Genomic DNA, 23,155 nt, shown 5'->3' with positions numbered 1-23,155 from the left:
TGTCACCAGTCTACACTACACTGGTCAGACATGCTGAGGTTCGTGGTTAGAGTTGTGGTTGTTGTTGTTCTTGTTGTACCAACACACTATTTGGATATTGTTTTATATATATATAGTTTAAATTGGTTGGCTCTCACACAAATAACTTTATTTGGGTTTCTTTTGAAACATAAATCAATTAGTCAAATAATTATTATCTTATTTGACTCTGTCTTTCAAACCTGCAGATTTGTCAGTCAGTTCTGAGTGAAAGTCTTTTATTTGGATTAATTTTATTTCACATTTCCAGCAGCACAGCTCAGAGGAGGAGGAGGGAGTAAACATTAGATGTGAACAAAACACTGCTTCTGTTAAAGTGTATTTTAAACATTCACTTGTTACATCAGTTACATCAGTTCCACCTGTTTGGTTCCGTTCTTAAACAAACTTGAATCATTTTCCAGTTACTTAAATGAGTTAACCAGTTACTGGATTTTACAAACAATCCCCAGAACTCAATAAGAGAACACAACTCATTTATATAAACTTCTCCTTCATTATAATCCCAACCATCCCATCATCTACTCACTGGTTTACAGCCAGTAATTAACATTGAATTAAATCTAGTGGTTCTGGTTCTACTCTGTTTGCCTGTTTAATCAGTGAATCTGCAGTGAATGTGTTTGTGAGTGAAGCCAAAAGAACGCTGAAAAGTTCCTTAACAAGATATTGTACCTACAACTACTACAGGGACAAGAACTTGAAACTTGGGATAGAACCAAACGTAGAACTGGTACCGAGTACCAAGTGCTTTTCTGTTATTTAAAGTAAATGCAGAGAACCAGAAGATACTTTGAAAACATTTCCACCCTGGGAGTTAAAATTGTATTGGGCTGCCTCCCTGTGGTTGGGAACCAAAAGTTCTATACTGGCTAAAAGTCCAGCAGCCCTGCAGCCCTGCAGAGTTAGGGTCCGTGACCCAGATGTTTTTTCTCTTTTCTCACATACAGTTTTCTCTTGTTGACATTGATCTTCCGCTTCTCTACATTTGATTTGAATATGTAAAAAGAAAAACAAGGAGAGAGATCAAAGGTAGACATTCAGTACCAGGAACAAAATTCAAACTGTGACTGTTTTTTTTTTTTTTACCCCCAAATCAGTTCCTGTTTCAGAGGTAGGACCATCAGGGAGCACAGGAACTCTGTTGGTAGAACCTGAAGGACTGTTTTCACACAAGTGATCGGTATCGTTACAATGGGATGTAGACCACAAGAGGACATGAACTATTTAGATCTTTAAAGATGGTTCCTGGCGTTCCTTGCTGGAACCCTGGCTCTAGCTATTGTGACTATTCTTGGTGATGCCTTCATTGCCTGTAAAAAAGTGTCTTTTATTTATGCTCATGCATCAAACACAACTGCCACGTCTTCAGCTCAGCCGTGTTTTTCTGATTCTACTCTACCTCGAACACCGACCTCAAACATGCACTTATTTTACAGCTTTCTTCAACCAAAGTGAATACACCAGGAGTGATCCTGAACCACTGAATGACACCAGCACCGGGGATGAACTGAAGCACTGAAACCAAGATTTAGGATCCGGCTTCTCTTAAAGGTCCAGTGTGTAAAGTTTTGGATGGTTCACAAATCACTACCCATAAGTCCTTTGGTTCAGTGTATGAAACCAACACTGTCTAGATTGACATTTTTTGCTGCTCTGGTTCCACAGCAGCTCAGAGAGAAAAGAACCTTTACATTCAAGTTGCAAGGAAAAAGAAAAAAGAATCACAATGGAAAAGTCACAGCCGGTCCAGGGTTGTCTGGAACCAATTAGTCATCTGACAGACAATAACAGAGGCCTGTCAAATAAGGGGTTTGTCATCATCTGCATTGTCACCACTGGATGTCACTAAATCTTACTCACTCAGTGTTTATCACAAACACATACATAAATCATGTGCAAATCAAGTGCTCAATGAAAACGCTTCTCTGTACAATATAGAGTACAGTCGTCACACACATGTGCACACACACACACACACACACGTTAAATTAGTTGCATTAAGTAATTTGCATAAACACGGACTGTGAAAACTAAAATGAGCAGCAGGTGAGGAAAGAAACAGCAAAGAGAAGGTTCACCTGAAGAAATGTCCACACTGCATCACCATCATTATCATCATCATCATCATCATCACCATCATCATTTCTACCATCTACCTGTGATAATTCTCAGTTGATCATGTTTATTTTTTTAACAACAAATGATGCTCAGATGGTCATGAGATGATGATCAGACAGTCATCTCATCAGATGGTCATCAGATGGTCACGAGTGCAGCCTGAAGACCTCCTCAGTGGTGAACGTTCTTCGTTAGCTGAAGCTCTTAGTAAAAGCTGCAGAGGTTTTTTTTACATTTCACTGCTTTGCTTCAGCCAGTCTGTTGCTGATCTCTTTGCTCTTCTTGGTGACTCCACTCTCGGGTGGTGCCTCGGCAGCCGTCACAGCAGGGGAAGGAGCGGCAAGATCATGAGGAGGTTTCTTCTTGGCCGACTGGAGGCCAGCGATTTGCTTCTCTTTGGTTTTTCTCATCGTCTTTCCTGTGGAGGTGGTGGCAGTCTTTTTGGGTTTGCTGTGAGGAGGTGTTTTTTCAGTCTGAGGGAGAGAAGAGACAAGGGTGAGACTGTGTGAGACTCCAGCCTCTGAGGGAGGGTGGAGATGAGTGGATTGTATTGGTGATGAAGAGTAGGTGAAGACAGCAGAGGGTTCAGATTAAGCCAGATTTGTTTATTTTCCTGTTGGAACAAACAGATCCGCGGTTGATGTTAAACAGTGAAGTTTGACAGTCAGGATTAAAACGTGAGAAGCTTCTCCTCAGCTCTATTTGGTCGCGTCTATGTTTACCTATCATTGGTGCATTTTTGCTGACATTGTTATTTTCATATATGTTATATATGTTTTTTAGATATATTATATATATATATATATATACTGTAAACTGGTACATCATTTTGCCCAGTGTTAATACAGTAGTTTTTTTACTGCATCTTTCACTTTTTACCCTTTGGTTTTTCTAGTCTATGACTATGTTTCCTTATTATTACATTACCACCTTTAACTATGTTCAACTTTCTTTCAGAATTTTTGATCTTTTGAACTTTTTTTACATTTTGTAGCTATCTTTGGATTAAACTGTTTGATAGCCAGGTCTCAGGTTTTAATCCCAGTGGTTAGTACTGAAATGTTGGAGTCGAGGTGAACGTGCCTTTGTGCAGAGTTCTACCAGGATCTAGCTTTGTGAAGGAACATACTGTATGTGCTGCTGTGAAACAGTTCCATCCAGGATGAACTGAGGCGCTGAGTGCGGTGTTCCAAAGGCCTCTCTTGTCTTTAATGTGAGATGACATGGTGTTGGCAGTGAGGTCAGGGTTACGCTGATGTGTGTGTGTGTGTGTGTGTGTGTGTGTGTGTGTGTGTGTGCATATATGCCTCAGCTCATGCCTTTAAGAAGAAGAAGAACCAAGAAACACAAACCTGACTACAGTTGGTTCTCAGTCTCTGACACGCCCTACAATGACAGAGGGCGGGGCCACGTCAGCACAACATTAAAACAGCTGGTGATGCTGAAATCAGGAGGGTCAACAGAAGGGGCGGGGGTGAGGGGAGCAAAGTTTGGGAGCAAAGAGTATTCGTCACAGTATAAGGAGCAGGAGGAGGTGCAGTCTTAGTGGAGCGCTGAGCAGATTTGGTTTGTTGTTGAAGGAGAACTAATGGTTTGAGAACCACTGGTTTGATAAAACATTTCTGGGCTAAGGTGTCTGTTTTCCTGACTGTTGTTGTGGTTTCAGCTCCATCACTGCTGACTCTGGGACAGTGAGATCTACAGGACCCTGGTTGGACACTTGTTACTGAGAAACAAAGGACCGAAGCAGGGATTCTGAACTTGTTCTCAGCTCTGACATATGAAACAACATGAGTTAAATCTGAACGGAAACACCAATAAAATGATTGTTGACGTTAGGTTAGTGAACATGCACAGTCACGCTCACACTCTCTCTGACCTTGACCTTGGCCTCTTTGCTGGGTTCACTGTAGAGGCTGCGGATTCTCCTGCGCTCCAGCAGCTTGTTGTCAGCGGGGTTGGCCTTCACCTGCTCTCCCCTGAAGGTGGCGCTGTAGCTGGTCTCCAGATTGGTCTCTTCCTTAGGGGGTTTGTACTGAGATGGAGCCTTGATGGGTTTTACAGGCTTCACATCCTTGTAGGCCTTGAACTCAGTCCTGGAAAAAGAAGGTTTGGAGGGGTTTGAAATGTTTACATGTGGGATCCTAAATGTAGCTGTGTGAAGTTCTTATAAGTTCTAAATTTTAATTTAAAACAGTGAAATCACATTTTTTTATTTTGTAATTATTTAGTAGTTGACCAATAGTTGCTTATTGGTCATTTTTGTCAAATATTTCAGAGCTAAATGATCAAATTTAAGTTACCAATGACCTTTTAACACAGTGTTATGTGATTTTTTTTATATATAAATTCAGTTTTATTTTTACCTTCATCCCCCACTAAACCACAGCTTTGGTCAATATTTGACTATTATATAATATATTATAAATATTATATATATGAAGTATTTGTTTCTGAACAGTGACAGTTTTTTTTACATGTTGTTGTTAAATTACCTTTAATTTCCTTTAGCTGTTCCTATTTAGTGCTTAATGCTAAATGTTTAGTTTATTTCTTTAGTTACGTCCAGATTAGAGAAAAACTAAGATATTTTATCATTACTTGTGTCTAATTAAGACATTTTTTTGAATACATTGATAATGTCATTGTTATGTACCAGTGCAGTTCAAATGATCTTTCTGACATTTATCAAGAACTAATATTGTTTTATTTGACTGTGGTTCAGGGCTGAGCTGCTTTAATTCTTCTCAGCTCTGACCAGACAAAGAAAAAGAGAAAAAATCAATAATGAAACGTTTATCTGTGAGGAAATATTAGTTTACTGCAGGCGACGAAGGAGGAGCTGAGGAAATGTTAGAGGAAATGATGAGTGAATGATGTTCAACATATGGTCACAACTTCATCAGCAAAAACTGCATATACTAAGACAGTTTTATAAGAAGTTAAAAATCCAACTAAAACTGACCTTAAAAGTTGCTAAAACATGCTAACACTTATTTACCTAAAGAAACAAAGAGTTCTGTAAAACAGAGCTGTTAGAACCTGGCTGTTTCCTGATGAAGTGCTGATGACGTTGTACCCTCTCACCTGTAGCTGGAAGACTCGATCACCTTCTTGATCTGCTTGTTCAAGGCATCAGCAACTGCTCGGTCTCTGCTCTGCTCCTCCTTCTCCTTCTTCAAACTCCTCTTCAGCACCACCTCCTCCTTCTTCTCATTCTCCTCCGCCTCCACTTTCTTCTCTTTCATCTTCTTCGTCTGCTTCTCGACTTCGTCCTTCTTCGTCTCCTTGTTTTCCTCCCTCATCTCTTTTTCCGCCTTCAGTTCCTTCTTTTCCTTCACCTCCTCCTTCTCCTTTACCTTCTCCTCCCTGACGCTCTTTTCCACGCCGCTTTCTCCTTCTCTGCGGATCCACGGGTGGTCGTATTTCCTGGGTAAAGGCCACGCCTTGTAATCCTTCTGGTACTGGGTCACGTCGTTGAAAGGTCCGCTAGTGGGTCGGTACGCGTCTCTGGGTTTGCAGCTTGGTTCAGGTCGAACTCTCCAGGCCCTGAAGTCCTGACGCATGACGGACGCGGCAGAGCCATGTTTGGCCGCAGCGGCACCGCCCGCGACGGCCGCCTTCTCCTCCTGCTGCCCTTCCTCTCCTCCACTGAGATGCTGAGGCTGCGTCTCTATGGCAACGGCCGCGGCCCTCTGCTGATGGAGCAGATGCTGCGCGTCCACATCTGAGTATCTGCTGAAAACCAACGGAACCGCGATGTCCGCTTTGTCCAGGTCCGCCCAGAAGCGGTTGATGCAGCAGGCTCGCGTGATGCACGGCCACGCCATGGTGAAGATGACGAAGAGGAGGAAGAGGAGTAGAAACTGAAGCACAGAAGCAAAAAAGTCCTGGTCCTGGTCCTGGCTCTGGTCCTGGCTCTGGTCAGGATCTGCGGATTTTCAGCTGCAGAGGTTTGGACTCAGATTTGTTAGATTAATAAGATTCTGGTTCTGCTCAGACTCAACATCACCAGCATAGACCGACACTCCTCCTATCAACTCCTCTTCCTCTCTTTACTCCTCCCCCTCCTACCCTGAACAGGGCCGAACACAGAAACTCTGTGGGATGTAAGAACACCCCCGCCCCCCAAGACAAAACACAATACGAGTGCTGCAAGTACAGTGGAAGCGGACTTGGGTCCAGAAGGTTTCAGGTTCGAGTCCATCAGCTGCCAAATTACCACTTAAGATGCTCCCTGTTCACTTTGGTGATGGGTTAAATGCAGGTAACATGAAGGAGACTGAAATAGAGTGAAGGAGTGAGAGGAATTGAACCCATAGATCCCTGACCCTACAGTGATCTCTGGAGCTCAGACGAAGAAACTGCAGAAAAGGAAAGCGAGTGCACCTGCAGTGCGAGTGGAGTCCAGATCGTAGTACTACTTCATTGTACAGTGTGTGATGAATAGTCTAATAATCACATTAGTAATTCATTCTGGTTCAGACTGGTGGGACTGGGAGAGGGACAGGTGTTTTCAGGTGGTTAGTAGGAGAGTACATAGACCAAACAGTAAATGTAATTTTTCCTAAAAGATAAATTAAAGTATTGTTTGATTTACAGGTAATTTTATTGTTGATAAAAATTCTTGAACAAAACGCTTTTCCCCACATTTTAAAAATTGAATTAACTAACAGTCAAATATAAAGAAAAAAATATAAATTCATCGGCAAAACAGATCACATGATCTAGATGAAACAACCACAAGTGTTTGCCCAGAGTGGTGTAACACTCCCTCCTGTGGTGCCTCTCAGTCACTGCAAAGGCGTTTATGGGTATCAAGCCATAACTTCAACATTCACAGACACACACACACAGGACAAAGAAATGTTTTCTGATACATAAAATATTTATTTAAAAAAACAAATGTAAAAATATTTACAGCTCAGTTCTGTGACAGGTTCTGCAAAATAACCCAGTGTGACTGTAAGACGAGGCTTAGAAGGCAAACAGCTTTGTGCTTCACCTCACACACACACTACCCACCCCCTCACAACACAGTCCTCCATCAGTTTTTATATTTTGGGAGCGAATCAAAAATGATCATTTACAATGCCACAGTACTGCACCATCAGCTGGGACCTTTTTTCCCACACCTTGATTTTATCAACCTTCACACTGTTTATTAACACTTATGCTGCCTCACTGCCACAAGTGGTACATGTACCATAGAACCACCATCTTCCAGGACTATGGTCTGTTTTCTTCCAGTTCCTCCTCATTTCTTGTCCTTATCCAGCACAACATACTTTTACCACAGTAACAGCCAATGTTCATTCGACTAGCTGAGTCTTTGTAAACCAATCATTTATTCAGTCTTTAACCTAAACCCTCAGTTTGTGTGAGATCGACTCTTTGACACCAAACCTCATAGTGAAATCCAGTGATTCTAGCCTCCAGAAACACAGCAGTTGTTGATCCACTCCTGCCTCCATCAAAATGTATTCAAGTTCAAATGTGTTTTTGTGACATCACTGATTGAAATCTATCGATTTAAGATCAGATTGAACTCAGTAACAGAAACTGACCACAGGAGGCAGCAGTGGAGCAGCAGCCAAAATCAATGATTTTCTCTATGGACCTAAATTCACTAAAATTCTCTATGGACCTTGGTGTCAAGGAGTGAGTGTTTCTAAACATCAGTTTCTTGGTAGAGGAGTAGACTGAGGCTGAAATTATTTGCCATTTGTGAAATGACCAAATCATTTCCCCCTTCTCTGTTTTGGAATTACTTCGCAGCAGCCTCCTCCTCAGTCGTCTCCTCAGCCTCCGGCTCATCCTCAGAATAAAGTCTGCAGTATTTGTCAACCATGACATCCAGGTCATGTTTGACATGGGTGTTGATACTGAGCATGGCAAGACTTTTGTTGCGCAGCTGCACTGGTGTGTTGGCGAGATACGCCTGCAGCCGCTGATTGGCCGAGTTCCCGTCCTTGTCTTCTAGTTGGAGCACAGGTAATGTGGAGAGGACCTTCAGGAAGGAGTTCACGTTGGGAAAGAACTTGACATCAGGCAACTGTAGGGTCTCATGAATGGTGGTCGGCAGTCGCACCTCTTTGCCCCGATGCTTCCACTTGATCCTCCAGCAGTGCAGCTCGGCAGGAAGCGTGTCCGGGTTGGGCAGATCGCCACGGTAAACCTCTGCGTGGTTCTCCTCATTGGTGTTGAACTTCATCTGACCCATGATGGCTGGGACCAGGGACAGGCATTTAAGAGCTTTGAGGTTGGTGTCTGAGAACATGTCTTCCACCTCCTGCATGACTCCACGGATAACAGGAATGGTCACGTACTCCTTAAAATAGGCTTCTGTCTGGATCTCATCCATGTCTGCCACCTGCTGCTTACGGAGGAACAGTCTGGGCAGTTTCACAGGAATCTCCATGACAGTAGCCACACTCATGGCCTCCTCGTACCAGAACTCGTGATAGACGTCGATGTTGTCGTTGACCTCGTTGAGGGAATGCAAGACAGCAGTGAGACTGTTGGCAGCAAAGAACACGTCAAGTGTTTCTTTTTGGAGATTTCTCCCAAAGGCCCTGGTGAAGGTGAGGACGTTTTTTAAAATAACAATGGTGACGATAATCTCAAAGTCAGCGAGAATTTCTGCGATGCTGTATGCGTCTGCTGAGACAGTGTTGTTAAACTTTCCTTCGTTATTGGTCCAGATAACGTCCATGCAGAGAATCAGGGGCATGAACAGATCCAGAAGAACGTCAAAGACATCGTGGCGCTCCGTCCACCCTGCTGCACAGGCTTGTTTTAGAACTGCAGCCTTCTCTTCATTCTTCTGGTGATGGGTAGCAATGGAAGCCTCAAGTTCATACTGAGTGGAGTGGGTTCTGAAGAGGTTACCAATTCTTCTCAGTGTCTCCATGATGACCTGGACATTAGGATAAGGTAGACTGTTGGCTAGGTGGACATTCAGAGCTGTGTGGGAGCAGGGCATGTTCAGAGCCAGAGGGTACTTCTCCATCAGTAATACTGCCACAGCTTTCATCTTGGTGGTGGAGGAACCACTGGCCTGGTGGGCCTGACCACGGCAGTCTTCCATACTCAAACCCCAACGATCTGTGAGCTGGGCCTCTAGTCTTTCCACCAGTGACGGCTCGTCAACATCAAACAACACAAAATCTACAAACTCCTCCCGAAGGACATTCTGCTGATTTACAAAGCGGACAAACAGAGGGAGGTATCTTTCACCGGAAAACTCCAGGAGGTTGCCTGTCACCAGAGAGAAAAATCGACTCTCCCTTACTTCCAGGAGCATCTCCTCCCTGACTGTGTTCTCACAGACGTCCAGCAGCTGGTTCTGTTGCTCATGGCTCAAGTATTTGGTGTTCACAGCAGTCGCCTCGAACCGTTTTCTCAGAGCTTCATCTCCGACGCTGATGCGATACTCCAGCAGAGTCTGGAAGTTGTCGGACCCGTTCTCAGTTGCAGTTAAAGGGATGCACTGTTTTGCAGACATGACAACCACCTCAAACAAAGACCTCAGATATTCTCGAAACTCTCTGTCCTCAGTGGAGAGCTGAGGTTCGTCCTCGGTGGCGTTGGTTGAGTCTTCGCCTGACAAATCTTTTTTGGCAACGAGCTGGTCAATGGAAGATGCCACTGGGTAGAGACAGAGGAGGAAAAAGGCACCACCTATTTTTAAGCTGTTCAGCACTGATGAACATATATAAATATATATTAACTTACATCTTCTCTCCTTCATTTTTCTTATGTCTTCTTCAGTCTAAAATAAAAAAATGTTTTAGTTAATTTTCAATAATAAATCAAGACTTGGTCAAAGCGTGAGAATTGGAGAATTGGAATAAATATTGGAGTAGACATTGGTGAAAAGATTGGTGGCAAATGATGCTCAATGTAGATTTTTAAAGATAACATGGTGCCCCTGGAGGTGGACCTCTCTACCACATCATGCAGACAACAACAGCCACTGTAGTTTCTGACATGGTGAAGAAGAGACGGCATGATATGACAAATCCTTCAGTTTACAGCCTACATGTCACTTTTTCCCCAGACTAACCTGCTGCTGGATTATTCTAGACTTACTAGTTCTTTGATCCTCTTGCGATGTCTGGTGTGGGGGTTTTTCAGGTGACTAGTCAGATCAAATATGGTCGGGATGGCTGTGTCCTTCAGCACAGTCCTGTAGGGACTCTGATAAACACACACATACACTTAACGTACATTAACTTCTTACAGTCTGAATAATGTCACATTTTAACAGACACTCACAGTTTTGCAAACCATGGCTGGATCAAAATGTTTTGCACATAATCTGTAGTGTTTGTTCAACTGGTCTGAGGTTTTGTCCTCCAGGTCTGCTCTGCGGCAGTTCTCCACCCAGATACGGCATCTACAGAACAACAAATATTACAAATAAAAAATTAATATGATTTTTTTTAAAAAAGGGTGGTAAGAATTTGTTTAATTATATTATTATTTGTTATATTTTTAAATGTAAAATAAAAAGGTCACTGTTTTTTTAGAAGATCATTTCTATCAAATATGCGGTGGCTGTTTTGTCACATGACAGATATTTGTTGTTGTAAGGAAACGAAATTTACTAAAGTTAGTAACTCCCTGATCCGCTCACATTTTAACTAATCCTTCAGATCCGAATGCACTCTATTTTCAGTCTAAGTACGTTGGTCATTTATTGTGGTTGGCAATGCTGTAATCAATATTAACCCTCACATCTCTGAATTCCATAGTTTCAGGTTATTGTACTCGTGATCTACATTTTAGTCCACTCACCTCTGAAGGTAATCCTTGTCAAAATATTTACGTTTGTGTCTCATAATTATAGGTAGTTAGGTCCGATATTATAGTTAACATTTAGACATTGAATTTTTCATCAGGAGTTTGTATAGTAATTGCTATGTTGATAAGTTACGCAGCCTACCTCTCTGGGTCTCGTGGGAAGCGGAAGAAAGCCAGATCCGACTGAGTACTTTTCCTTGTACAGTTCGGTGCAGCGCAAAAATTCGGCATTTCAAATTTTAGGTTTCAATTTTTGAACCTCTATGGTATGCAGCGTTGCTAGCTTAGCGTTGCTAGCTTAGCGTATTCAATATAGCGACAAAGTTGATGACGTCAGCTTCGCCTTTGGCGCCTTTGGCCTGTTGGTTCGTAGCGTTTTAAAGTTAAAATTTCCGACGAAGGTTTACGAAGTTTTACTAACGTTTAAGGTTAAATAAAAAATGTTTATCAGTTTGACGCTAACGGCTCATATCAGAAAAATATGTTTGACTTGTCTAATCCCCGCCTACAAACCGTCTGATAGGACAGATCTAAAGAGAAGACGATTGGTCATCTGTTCTTCTTCACTATTCCTCACAACAAAGGCAATTGATTTTCTGGGAAGATATCGAGTAAACGGAGAATGACTAATGGCCCAAAGTCAATAGACTAAATCATCAACATCTATACAACGGGACTAATGGCCCAAAGTCAATAGACTAATTCATTAACATCTATACAACATATATATATATCATAATATATCATATCAATAGTTATAATCCCGTTGTTAACTCATCGGCTCGTTGGTCTAGGGGTATGATTCTCGCTTAGGGTGCGAGAGGTCCCGGGTTCAAATCCCGGACGAGCCCACTTTTTTTTTTAACGCAAGTTACTATTTTTTTTATTATAACAATTCACTATAGAATGTTACTCACTTAAAATGATCGCAAATCAAGAGTGTAGAAATAAACTTAATACGAGGGTTGAGTGTTAAATCTAATTAGAAAATTATCTGGATAATTCTGAATATGACAATCTTCTGTGACAATTAGAAAAAAAAAGTATAATACGTAAAACGTTTTATATTATTTAAATTCTTAAATTTATAAACGTTTGGTATTTTTAATGGGGGTGAAATATATGTATTGTAATGTGTTTTTCTTTTTTAAATATTCACTTACCAATTTTTTGTTATACAGAAATACCTCAAGCTCCCCTGCAGGGAGAGCAATTAACACAGTTTTAATGCCCAGCTTCATGAGGTTTATTTATTTATTTATTTTTTACCTCGTTCACCATTTGAACATGAAGATGAAACCAAACCCAGGCAATGATTTTGCTAGGCATTAAAACACACATACACCTGGTACCACGCTGAAAGTAAGAGAGCGATAAAAATTAAATGTGCTAAATGTGTTATGTAAATATCTTGGTGTATTCGATGTAACATTCTCAATAAAATTCTGGTGTGGACAGATTTACATAGAAATTTCCTGAATTAGATATGTTTTACTAGATTTGCCCTTATATATATATGCATTTCTACATTTAAAAAAAAAAGTACAAGAGCCACAAGCTATACTGTCCGTGAAAAGGAATGGAGGGCTCGTCCGGGATTTGAACCCGGGACCTCTCGCACCCGAAGCGAGAATCATACCCCTAGACCAACGAGCCAGGTCGCCTAATACCCGGTACAATGTAATTATATAACTATCATACAGAGTGATCGTAACCCGCCCGCAAACTCAATCAAAACTATCTACAAGACCTGAACTAATTTCTACCGAATGTTGGCTATTTGGGCCAGGTTCAACCAACTGTTTTATAATGGGTCCCTCTAACGCAGCTTGGTTACGCTGAAGATATTAGGACTTCTTTCTAAACTTCATACTGAATTCCCTGGTTATTATATTTGTACCCAAAATGTAAAAAAACAACAACATTGTAGTAGATTTTTTTACTAGCTTTTCATGCATAGATTAGACCTTGATAGCCATTGTTAGATTTACAGATTTATACTTTATTGTATTTTAATAAATTCAGAGTAAACATTGAACTTCAGGTTGGTGATGTGAGGGTGTCTGCAGTCATGAAGAATAAAGACAACAGAGGCAGAGAACACTTCAATTAACTTCTTTTTATATATCATACATAAGACTGTCTTAATATAATACAAAGGGCATTGTCATAAACACAGCAAAGTCTTGACTAGATCTTACAATCTGTGGATACATGGACTGATCCTTTTCCCCCATGCTCTTCAATTCTATAGTGCATGTTGCATGTACAAAAAAACGTGGAAAAATGTGAAAAAAAATAGATATCAAAATAATAAAAAACAAAATCAAAATTAAATTAGGATTTTGGACATCGGTTGTCAGGAAATGTCAACAAGTCTACATAATATTCCTGTTTGTGATTAAACCCACAAACTTAACAGGCCTATGATGATGGAAATTTTCAAAACATTTTTTTTTTAATTTTCAACCATGTGCTTCTCATAGAACCAAAAATGTAAGGTTTCTGTGATGTACATGCACTTACAATATACCCTGTGAAAATTATTAAGGTTTGAAGAACTAGCTTTTCCCTGTTTGATTCAAACCCTACCTCATAGTGTCGTTGTCCTGATGATGTAGTCAAGTTCAAACCTTTCACCCACAAAAATAAGAGAAAACAAAAATCAGGCAAAAGGTGTTTTTTGTTGTTTCTTTTGAAATCACCACTAAGAAAACAGGAGTTTCCTGCCCACTGAATGGTTGGTCGGTCACCAATTTTTTGGACAAACATAATCAACATACCAGCAGGAGCAAGGTAGTGAGTTCTATACTTCCTTTATTAAAAAAATATAAATATATACATAAATTCTATTTCAACTATTAAAAAGGGGCTGCATTTCATGACAACTGCTCTAAAGAAGAAGAAGAGGTCAATCAGCATGAGTTTGGACATAGGCGCACACTTACGAGTCACTGCAGTCAATGTTTTTTTTTTTTTTTGTCTCTTTTTCAGTCTTTATTTTTGGAATGTTTAGTAACCGGTATGAAAAAAAAACTCCAGCCTGTTTCTCTAAAATTTCTCAATTTTTTTTCAAGAATATGAAAGAAACCTTTTAAAAAATTCTGTTCTCTTAACCTTGACATCTAGATAAAACTCCAATCTCACTATAGGTAGCTTTAACATTTTTGTGGAAATCATACCAAGCTTAACAAAATGATGTCAGCTAGCGACACCCGGTGGCTGTGGGCAGTTTTTTAAGGTTTTTGTCTAATTTTAAAAAGTTGATAAAAATTAGCAAAAATGAAAACACTTCAAACTCCCAGAAATCAAAGAAAAAAAAATTACTGAAGCATGTGAGCACGGCTGATGAATACACCCCGCCCCCTTTCCTCAGAGACAACGATGATCCAAGGAATTTTCTTCTAAGTCAGGACCGAGTCTTTACACGTTTACATTTGCCCTGCAATCCCTTTTAGGGCTGTCACTTTTAGTCCAAATTGTATATTTCTGTTCATTGATAATGGATAGAAAAGTCAAAAAAGTTACAAGTCAAAACACCCCAGCAGATGGCACACTTGACCATAAGTAGACTGAACTCTTTTAAATTATGATTATTGAATCTTTCTAGGCAGAAACATGTGGACCGAAAAACAATACAATCAAATGTTGCCACTCAGCTTCTGTCCCCGCCCCCTCATTACCCACATATTTTAGTGTAGCCTTAAGGCTGACAATAAAAACTACAAACAGCAGAACTTTATGAAATAAGCATGAGATAAATTTAGGGGAAATTTTATGGAAAACTAGCTAAAGGCCATTTTCAAGGCAGCCCCTGCTGGTCAAAAATAGTACCACTTTTTCTTAAAATGGGTAAAAGTCAATGCAATATCATTTAATCCACATTAAGACAAATGTCAATATATTTCACCTTTAAGGGACGTTTCTGACACAGCTGTTATGCTGATTGACAGACACAGTACAGCAAGCATGTATTTACTAAAGGTTTCTAAAGTAGACAGTGATTGATAGTTGTTCGCAACTCATGTTTCTGCAAATGTTACAGCGCCACATCATGTGTGCCCTGATGTACAAATTTCCATCAACAAAAAAGGGAGGTTATTTCTTCACATTTTAATTTAACTTTTTTTTTTAATAGAAAAAAAAATTCAAATTCAAATTTAGGTACTGAAGTATTCAGCTCTGATGATGCAGCACATTTTGTCTAACCACAGGAGAACAGAGGAGTTGCACTGATGCTCATTTTTCAAACTAGTTCTGGTTGCCGGCACAAACAGTTTTCTAGAAAAGTTCTCACAAGGGTAATTTGTTCTTAAATTTGAGCACAGTACTGATTTACGATGGCAACACAAGTCAATTAATGACAATGTCGTTCTTCTGAGCACAGAACCAATTTGTTTTTAATATGGTTCTGGATACTGTTCAGACACACAGGTCTGGTCAGAGAGCTAAAAAAGGTCTACACTGTTGAAATATAATAAAGCTCTGCTCCAGTAGCTGAACATTTCTCAAACAAATCAGAGAACTGACTGGCAGAATATTTTCAAAACTTTCAGATTTTTTCCCCTCCAAAGTGAACATTTTGTGGCAAACGAAATCAAACCAAGGTACATGAGGGAAGCACAACTCCCCTGGACACCACAATCAGGTAGTAAAAGCACCCTTATAGGGCTATAATTTTATAGTATGGGCTGGAAGGTGAACACACTTGAAAACTTTGATTGAGCTCAGTCTGGACCGATGGATGCAGCACAGATTAAGCTGCTGCAGAGAGTGCATGAGCATTACTAACAGACAAAGTTCTCTCTGAATACTGCACAGGTCAGAACCACAGCTGGAGACAGGAAGAAACTACACTGATGTTGAGCTTCTCCACAAACTCTGTTTCTGGAACAGATCCAGTCTAGACTGCACCATGTGGTAAACTCCATTTTATCTCTTGACTGGAACACATCTGGTTTAATAACTAGACTAGTTTGGTGTAGGAGTAGAACTAATCTGGTTCTCAGTAGAGATCAGGGAGAGAACCTGACACACTGATACCCAATATCAGTCAAGCCTTTTGTACATCACATAGAAACTGGATCAAAATGAGTCTTTTTAATTGAAGATTATCTTTAGAACAGAGACGGAACACTTCTGCCAGACGGGGAAAACAGGAAGTGGCACTACACAGTTGAAGAAGTAATTTTATATTTTGGTTCAGACGCGTTACTGATACTGTTTATGTCTGAGCATCTTCTCACATCAAGACAAATCTGTTTCAACTTTTTGTCTTTCACACAAGGACAGATAGCTCTGTTCACTTCAACCTTTTGTTCTCCATAGAACCAGATTTCTGGCACAAATCTACAGGTGACGTGTTTAATTATATAACAACACATCCTTTGATTTTTGTTAAAAAGTGACAGCCCTAATTCTAACAATGACCTTATCTCAGTTTCATATTTCCAGAAAAAGTAGACAAGTTGACTTAAGGATGTATGAAAGGCAGCAAAACCCTTTGAAATAGTATGGTGGGGCCAAAAAAACAGAAAAAAAAGAGAAAAAAAAAAGAGAGAGAGAAACAAAACAAACAAAAAACCCAACAACAACAAAGAATAAGAACCAATTTGTCTCCTTGTCATTGTTGTTTTAAACCTTCAGCTTCTATCTTTGCTACTCTGGAGCCTGCAGAGTAACTACCAATTTTTCTAAAACATATCAAAGTTTCTTATTTTACTTTTAAAAGACTCCCAAAAATAATCTACCAATTATGATGGAAACGAGTTTTGGTAAGATGTTTCAAAAACAATTATTTTCAGAGAGAGCGATAGAGAGAGAAAGAGAACACAATAATAGCCAACGGTCTCCACAGCGGTTCCTCCATTTTTCGCTAAAGTAAAATATTGCAGCTGTTTGTTTCATATTGACGTTAAAATAAGGTCTCGATAAAGTTTTGCGTCAAAGTGGTGAACTGCTACATTATTGGTTACAGACACCTATATGCTATAAAACAACTGCTTTGGTATAAAAACATATCCAAAGGGAAAATAAATTCTTGTAAAATTCACAGCATAATTTTGAGGAGAGAAAAAAGGCAGTCACATAATTCTTTTTTTCTTCTTCAGTTTCCGTGTTTTGGATGGAGAGACTTGTGCAGGTGGTTCTGATGAGGAACTACATGCAAAAAAAGGGAGAAAAAAAATCATAAGAAAACACAAAAAAGGGGAGTAGACTCTGGAATAGATAGTTCTTTCCACGGCAAAAATCCTCACCCAGTGAATAAGATTTTGTTTAAGGAAGTAACGTTTAGTTTAGGAGGTTGTTGTGTACAATACGACCCTGTTACATGGGGCCCTGCTGAAGAAGTCATCTTTGTCGAGAAAGGCCTCAAATTACCGTACGTGTTTACCTCTGCTAAGTTGTTTATTTTTAATTTCCTTAAAGAATTAAGGGCTGTCTTGAGAGAAAAATAGAGAAAAGCCATCTTAATTCAAATGATAATGTCCAGCTCCATCTCCTTTCAAAGTCCATGAGTCATAAGGCCAAAGGTTTATCTGGAACCAGCCGCTGACTTCTTTCTGTAACTGGGCCAGATCCTGCTGGATACTGACATCTCCTACGCCCATCGCTGCTCTCATCTGTGCCCGGCCCGGCTCGACCCAGGGAGCCGTCGGGGCCGAGGGCTGGTGGTATTGGTGGTGGTGGTGTTGATAGCAGGGGTTGCCATTTTCTTCATCCTTCTGTCCACGCCAGGCTAGCACAGGCTGATAAGGACTCATTCCACTGCTAATATGCTTCTCTTCCACAAGAGTTACACAATTTCACCGACCGACGACAAGAAAAATCAACCGCCAAACACTTTTCTTTCCTGGTCTCCATCGAGCTAAAGGATTTACCAGCAGCATCAATGGGAAATCTCACTTAAAAGGGAAAAAAAAAAAAAAAAAGAAGAACCAGTGGAACAGTAATGTCAGGCTGTCCCAGAGAACGCGACACACTTTTCACCAACAGCTACTTGCTCTGAAATGCTCCTGTAAGAGATTCTGCCACATAATACCTAACAGTGAGGATGTGAACATGGTGAAATGGTGCTGATGGATGTCTCACTCTCACTATGGTTCTGCCATATTATTTTGTGCCTAATGATTTTCCAAAAAAAAAAACAAAAAAAACAAAAAAAACAAAAAAAATTGAACAGATGGAAATTACATATATACTTTTCGAACAAAGATTTTTCTCTGTAGTAGCGGTTCCGTGATCAGTGATATCTCCCTTCTGACATGAGCAGCTTTTTGTTCTCAACACACCTTTGTAGTAAAAAACACCACCTTTAAAAATGACGCACAGGGGGAACACACAGCCAAAAACGTCAGTGCAGTCACGAGCTGGCCATGGAACTCTGCTGCACACACACTCCACTCATCGGAGACTCCTCCCGCTCCATGCCCTGCCTCATGCCCAGGTGACCCTCCGCCAAGTAGTGGCCACCGGGCCCCGCGCTGGCGCCCATGGAGAACGCCGGGTGCGCCGCCATGCCAGTCTCCTGCCGCGGGTTCGAGAAGGCACCTAGCCCCATGCTCAGCCCACCGTTCTGGCCAAAGTCCAGCGCTCCAGGGGGTAAATGGCGGAGCTGGTAGGCCTGGTTGGCGTGGTTCCCAGTGGAAGAGGACGATGTGGAGGAAGAGGAGGCGGAGGAAGACAGGGAGGTCATAGACAGGTGGCCGTGCACCACCTCCATGGAGTCCTGCGTGGAGGAGCTGTGCGTTGGAGAGGCGTAGTGGCGTGGACGCGGCCTCGTCGCCATCATTGGCCCGTGGTGGTGGTGAGTATGTGAGTGTGGGTGCAGCGCCTTAGGGTGCTGGGGTGGAACGTGGAAGGTGGTTTCCTGGACCGGATGAGTCTCTCCGGTCACCGGCTCTGGTCCGACACCTCCTCCCCACACGAGTGGTGGTGGGTACGGCTGTCTGGCCTGGTGGCCATCAGAAAAAAAGGAAAGTCAGGCAAACAACTGAACAACACCTTAAATTTCCGCTGCAGTGAATACACTATAGGACACATGGTTAAGTCTGGGTGGAACATGCACCAAGGGAGCTAGTATCAGATCAAGGCACAATACCAGTAACTTCTTCAAGGAAAGAAGATTTCTTCCTGTTCCAAACAATATTTTAAGTATCAGGAAATCTACAGGAACACAGGAAAGTACCCAGTTCAAAAGAATCTAGTTCCAAGAACTATGTGTCCTTTATGAAGGAATGGTTTAAGACCAAATACTAAACTATAGCTGGGAACAGGAACTAAGTAACTACAACTAAACTACAATTAAACTAAACTAGAGTGCTTAAGTGCTTCTTTTACATGTGAGTAGAACTTTTGGTGTTTTTTCTCTCACTCAGTTAAAATCTTTGACTGGGTTTGTGTTTGTGCCTAACCTAGTGTTTGTTGCCATTTTTAGTGACGCAATTTTACCATTTTAACGCCCTCCTGTCTAGATCATCTTGAGATACTTTTACTTTGGTATTTTCAGGCATTTCTTTTACTTCACTTACTATTACCTACATGTTTTTAGTATAACCCTAGGTATTCATATGCTCATTGCTATATTTTATCAGCTATGATGACAGAATAAGGACAAAAGACCACTAAGAGTTACAGTGTTGATGTTTTTGGTTGACTTGTTATGATGGCTGATTACTGACCTGTGGACAGAGACCATCACCATCCATGGCGGGCATGGTCGTGCCAAAGTGTCCTCCACTGTGCAAGTGGTGATGAGTGGGGTCTGATCTTGCTCTGCCACTGGTACTCGTTCCAGATGATCCTCCTGGAGATTGAGGAAAAATAGTTAAGGGTGTAAATAGTTACAGGTGTAACCTTCACAAGATACATGTACAACACATGTACAAGATACAAACATCAGTGTTAAACTTCCTCCTCCCTGATGTTCCAACATTCACAGCTACAAATTCACTCAGTAGAAGATTGCCCATAAGCTGTCCTAACAGGAAGTCCAGAATACCCTTTAACTTCCAGAAACAAATTACTTGAATTCAATTTAGTTGAAGTGCAATTAGTACACACGTTGTAAAACCTATATGGCCCAGTGTCCAGACATTTGATCTTTTGTGTCATACAGTCCTGGACACAAATCTGGAGACCTGTGTCTGCAGTTAATTGGTATAATGACAAATGTAGAAGTTACCTTCATATCAGTGTAGGTAAAATATAGTCTTAGAGGTTTCTGAGTGTAAAAATACAGATAAATATTCTTCCTAGATTCAGGTCTTAGTCCAAACCAGGTAAAGATTAAAGACAGAACTGACATGAATTGTCTCCAGGTCATGAAACCTGACCCATGTGACACTAAAGCCTGCTGCGGTAGTTAGATCAGGACCAACCTGAACTGGAGGAGGTACTGGAGGTGGTTCCCGATGACTGTGATTGCTCCAGGGCGGGGCTGGTGGACACACTACTGCTCGTGTTGGTCCCCTCATCTGCTGTCTTCTTGAAGAAGCTGTGCTGCAGGGCGTAGTAGGGCTGGATGCGGCTCTTGGGGTCGTAGTCCAGCATCCGTAGGATCAGGTCCTTGAACTTCAAGTAGTCAGCGACGGCGTGGCCAGACTCCCCTGCCCGCCGGCCGCCTGGGCCGCCTGTCTCCACACCCAGGATAGAGTGGAGCTTTCGTGAGGCTGGAGGCTTATACTGTGGGATAGAATAAGAGAAAAAACAATTTACGCTTGTTTCACAGCTGGATTTTATATGAAAAAACAAATGGTCAACAAACTGCAAAAAGATTCAAATATCAACCAAATCGAACAAATTTAATTTTACCATATTTTTAACTGCAGAAGTGGGGGCCTAACACAGCACAACAAACCCTTTACATCTGCACATTTTATGAAAACTCGCAAACTGTGTTGAGATTCATTCAAGCCAGACTGCCTTAAAATTAAGTTAGCAGAAATTTAGCAGCAAGTAAGGCAGATAAATTGTGTCCACAGAGAAGACTAAAACTTAGCTGGGAAAGAGCCAAAAGCCTATTGATTTTGAGTGAGAGATGAAAATAATCCTAAAACGAAAGCAATATCTCAAATGATTGTGTTTGATAAGAGTTAAGAGTTCAAGTTATTGTGGGGATTTATGGTTTAGCAGCCCAGTTATAAACAATAGAGTAAAGCTGTAGGCTGTAGAGATTCAACTACAGTTCCAACCAGGAACAGGAGTTCACAATTTCATTAATATTTAAGGTATTGAAATGTACAACAGTAGAAACACTAAACCAATATTCACAAATATGTGCAATGAAGCAGTATAAAAAACACCAAAGAAACAATATAAACAATATAATAATAGTAACTGTAATAATATAGTACAAGCCTCAGAAATGTGTAATGTGCAAAAAGCAACAAATTATTGTATTATAGCTGCAGTATATAGCTATGATAGTTAGAATGGAAATATAATAGTAAAATTACAATATATATAAATATAAATATAGTAGTATTACAACGACTGTGATAATAGTAAAAATATAATGCATTAACAACATACAATGGAATATAACAGGTACAATATTAATAAAATATAATATTATCAATAGAACGAGCAATATACAAGCAGTAATAATGCAATATTGTTTCTAGAAATATGTGCACCACCATGAGAAGTGGCAGAGAGGGTGTGTGGGTGTGTGTGTGTGTGTGTGTGTGTGTGTGTACAGCAGCGTCATGGAGAAATATGTGATGTGCATTAAATCAGTAAATGTGTGTCAGTGTGTGTCTTCCATGATATTCCGTTATTACAAATACATAATTGATATTACACGTTTCTACTATGGCTTTGGTCACACTTTTTGTTTCAGTTATAACCTTGTGCAGTTTAAGTGTATAGATTAGAAAAGGAGACAAAGATCCAGTCAAATAAACACTGCTGCCGCAGAAGGCCAGGCCTAATTCTGATGAAACACTGCTGTTGTTCAGAACAGCAGATCAACTACACTGCTTCTGGTACAAAACCACACATTTAGGAACGTGTCTCAAGTGAACACTCACCCTTTTGCCATCTTTGGTCTTCTTTACACTCCATGTACCATCCGAAAGCTTCTCAAAGAATTTCCTGGCTTTCGGGGCTAGGTCCATAATGTGATTAGGTGGGATTCCCAGAACCTCCACGATTTTGTTCATCTGGTCCACCTGTTGAGAAATGTTTCAGGCAGGTTACTTTCTCTTGACTTACATTTTAGGTTAGTTTTATAGATGATACTTGACCGTGTCTGTTGAATGAAAAAACAAAAAAAATTTACATATTGATTAAAATGCATTTGATCTCTCTTTCTGATCACTTAAGTCCACAATACATGTGTGTGCAAAACAATGTTTTTTTTTTATATTGAAGGCAAAACAAAGAACAACAAAGAAATTCCCATGTGTCAGTTGGTTCCTTTACCTCATTGGCGCCACTAAAGAGAGGTTCTCCAGTGTGCATCTCCACCAAAATACAACCTAAAGACCACATGTCAATGGCCAGGTCATAGGGCATTCCCAGCAGCACCTCTGGAGAGCGATAGAAGCGACTCTGAATATACTGGTATATCTATAAAAAGAAATCGGACCCGTAGTTTCAATATCTGCTTAAATGAAGGAAAAAACTTCAAGCAACATAAGTGTTGTAAACACAAGTGGCAATGAACACCGTGACTTAGTGTTTGTTCCACGTACCCTTTGTCCCAGTTGGCATGAGCTTCCAAAGTCTACTATTTTAATGGCACTGCGTTTGGGGTTGCAGAGGAGGATGTTTTCAGGCTTCAGGTCACAGTGGATTATGCTGAGCTCTGGTGTGGCCAGGAAGAGCAGCGCCGTGCATAGCTGCTGAGCAAACTTCCGGGTAAGGTTCAGAGAAACACCACGGAAGTTGGTATTCCGAAGCAGGTCGTACAGGTTGTATGAAAGCATCTCAAACACGAGGCAGAGGTGGTTCCGAAACATGAAGTGACGCTTTAGGTGAACTGTGGAAATTCAGAAAGTAGTAGGTCAGAATCAGGAAAAACCAGTCCCCACCCATCTTTGAAAAACAATCACCAATATAATTTAATAATATGATGAAATCAGAGTCCGACATCCACTTACCAATGTAGTATTTCATCTCAGTATCATGTTTGTTCATGAGCTCAAGCAGACGCACTTCAATCTGAGCTTGATTGAGGAAA

At 40.7% G+C, this 23,155-nt stretch overlaps 3 protein-coding genes and 2 non-coding genes across 7 annotated transcripts in view; 1 reads left to right on the top strand and 4 right to left on the bottom strand.

Annotated features, from left to right (window-relative positions):
- Positions 1 to 247: 247 nt before the first annotated feature.
- On the bottom strand, positions 248 to 6,879 carry map6b (microtubule-associated protein 6b). Of its 3 annotated transcripts, XM_017032196.2 has the most exons (4): positions 5,248 to 6,879; positions 4,040 to 4,256; positions 3,513 to 3,546; positions 2,551 to 2,633 (listed from the first exon to the last, which is right to left on the bottom strand). In XM_017032196.2, exons 1-3 carry the CDS (start codon positions 5,988 to 5,990, stop codon positions 3,517 to 3,519), a joined length of 990 nt encoding a protein of 329 aa, XP_016887685.1. In that variant the 5' UTR covers positions 5,991 to 6,879; the 3' UTR covers positions 2,551 to 2,633; positions 3,513 to 3,516. The 3 variants fall into 3 exon arrangements, with proteins under 3 accessions (XP_016887683.1, XP_016887684.1, XP_016887685.1); XM_017032194.2 differs by lacking the exon at positions 3,513 to 3,546 and having other exon boundaries at positions 248 to 2,633; XM_017032195.2 differs by lacking the exon at positions 3,513 to 3,546 and having other exon boundaries at positions 248 to 2,633; positions 4,046 to 4,256.
- A 148-nt stretch (positions 6,880 to 7,027) lies between these two features.
- Positions 7,028 to 11,582, bottom strand: thap12b (THAP domain containing 12b). Its single transcript, XM_008309557.3, has 5 exons — positions 11,111 to 11,582; positions 10,441 to 10,561; positions 10,255 to 10,362; positions 9,898 to 9,934; positions 7,028 to 9,810 (listed from the first exon to the last, which is right to left on the bottom strand). The coding sequence occupies exons 1-5, from the start codon at positions 11,197 to 11,199 to the stop codon at positions 7,928 to 7,930; spliced, it is 2,238 nt and encodes a 745-aa protein (XP_008307779.1). The 5' UTR covers positions 11,200 to 11,582; the 3' UTR covers positions 7,028 to 7,927.
- A 165-nt stretch (positions 11,583 to 11,747) lies between these two features.
- Positions 11,748 to 11,819, top strand: trnap-agg (transfer RNA proline (anticodon AGG)). Its single transcript has one exon. It is a non-coding gene; the product is annotated as a tRNA-Pro (tRNA).
- A 733-nt stretch (positions 11,820 to 12,552) lies between these two features.
- Positions 12,553 to 12,624, bottom strand: trnap-cgg (transfer RNA proline (anticodon CGG)). The gene has a single exon. It is a non-coding gene; the product is annotated as a tRNA-Pro (tRNA).
- A 448-nt stretch (positions 12,625 to 13,072) lies between these two features.
- The window catches only part of dyrk1ab (dual-specificity tyrosine-(Y)-phosphorylation regulated kinase 1A, b), a 16,756-nt gene continuing 6,673 nt past the window's right edge, over positions 13,073 to 23,155 (bottom strand). Inside the window, 7 exon segments of the mRNA XM_025054912.1 lie at positions 13,073 to 18,922; positions 19,650 to 19,774; positions 20,349 to 20,652; positions 22,002 to 22,142; positions 22,396 to 22,542; positions 22,668 to 22,954; positions 23,076 to 23,155. The exon segment at positions 23,076 to 23,155 is cut by the window's right edge and continues 56 nt beyond it. Of these exon segments, the coding sequence (XP_024910680.1) occupies positions 18,332 to 18,922; positions 19,650 to 19,774; positions 20,349 to 20,652; positions 22,002 to 22,142; positions 22,396 to 22,542; positions 22,668 to 22,954; positions 23,076 to 23,155 (1,675 nt within the window). The 3' untranslated portion in view covers positions 13,073 to 18,331.

This window comes from Cynoglossus semilaevis, chromosome 4, assembly GCF_000523025.1.
Source record: "Cynoglossus semilaevis isolate Cse_v1.0 chromosome 4, Cse_v1.0, whole genome shotgun sequence".
NCBI lineage: Eukaryota > Metazoa > Chordata > Actinopteri > Pleuronectiformes > Cynoglossidae > Cynoglossus > Cynoglossus semilaevis.
The sequence above is the reverse complement of the archived record's forward strand: the minus strand, read 5'-3'. Positions and strand labels throughout refer to the sequence as shown.

Bases quoted from the DNA above. Each gene is read 5' to 3' on its own strand.
- map6b (XM_017032194.2), bottom strand. From the start codon at position 5,990: ATGGCGTGGCCGTGCATCACGCGAGCCTGCTGCATCAACCGCTTCTGG. The intron at 4,257-5,247 runs GTGAGAGGGTAC...TTCTTTTTCCAG, and splicing joins ATCGAGTCTTCCAGCTACAG to GACTGAGTTCAAGGCCTACA. The intron at 2,634-4,039 runs GTCAGAGAGAGT...TCTCTCCCTCAG, and splicing joins GCAAAGAGGCCAAGGTCAAG to ACTGAAAAAACACCTCCTCA.
- thap12b (XM_008309557.3), bottom strand. From the start codon at position 11,199: ATGCCGAATTTTTGCGCTGCACCGAACTGTACAAGGAAAAGTACTCAG. The intron at 10,363-10,440 runs GTGAGTGTCTGT...TGTGTTTATCAG, and splicing joins CAGCCATGGTTTGCAAAACT to AGTCCCTACAGGACTGTGCT. The intron at 9,935-10,254 runs GTAAGTCTAGAA...TTTTTATTTTAG, and splicing joins GCAAGAGGATCAAAGAACTA to ACTGAAGAAGACATAAGAAA.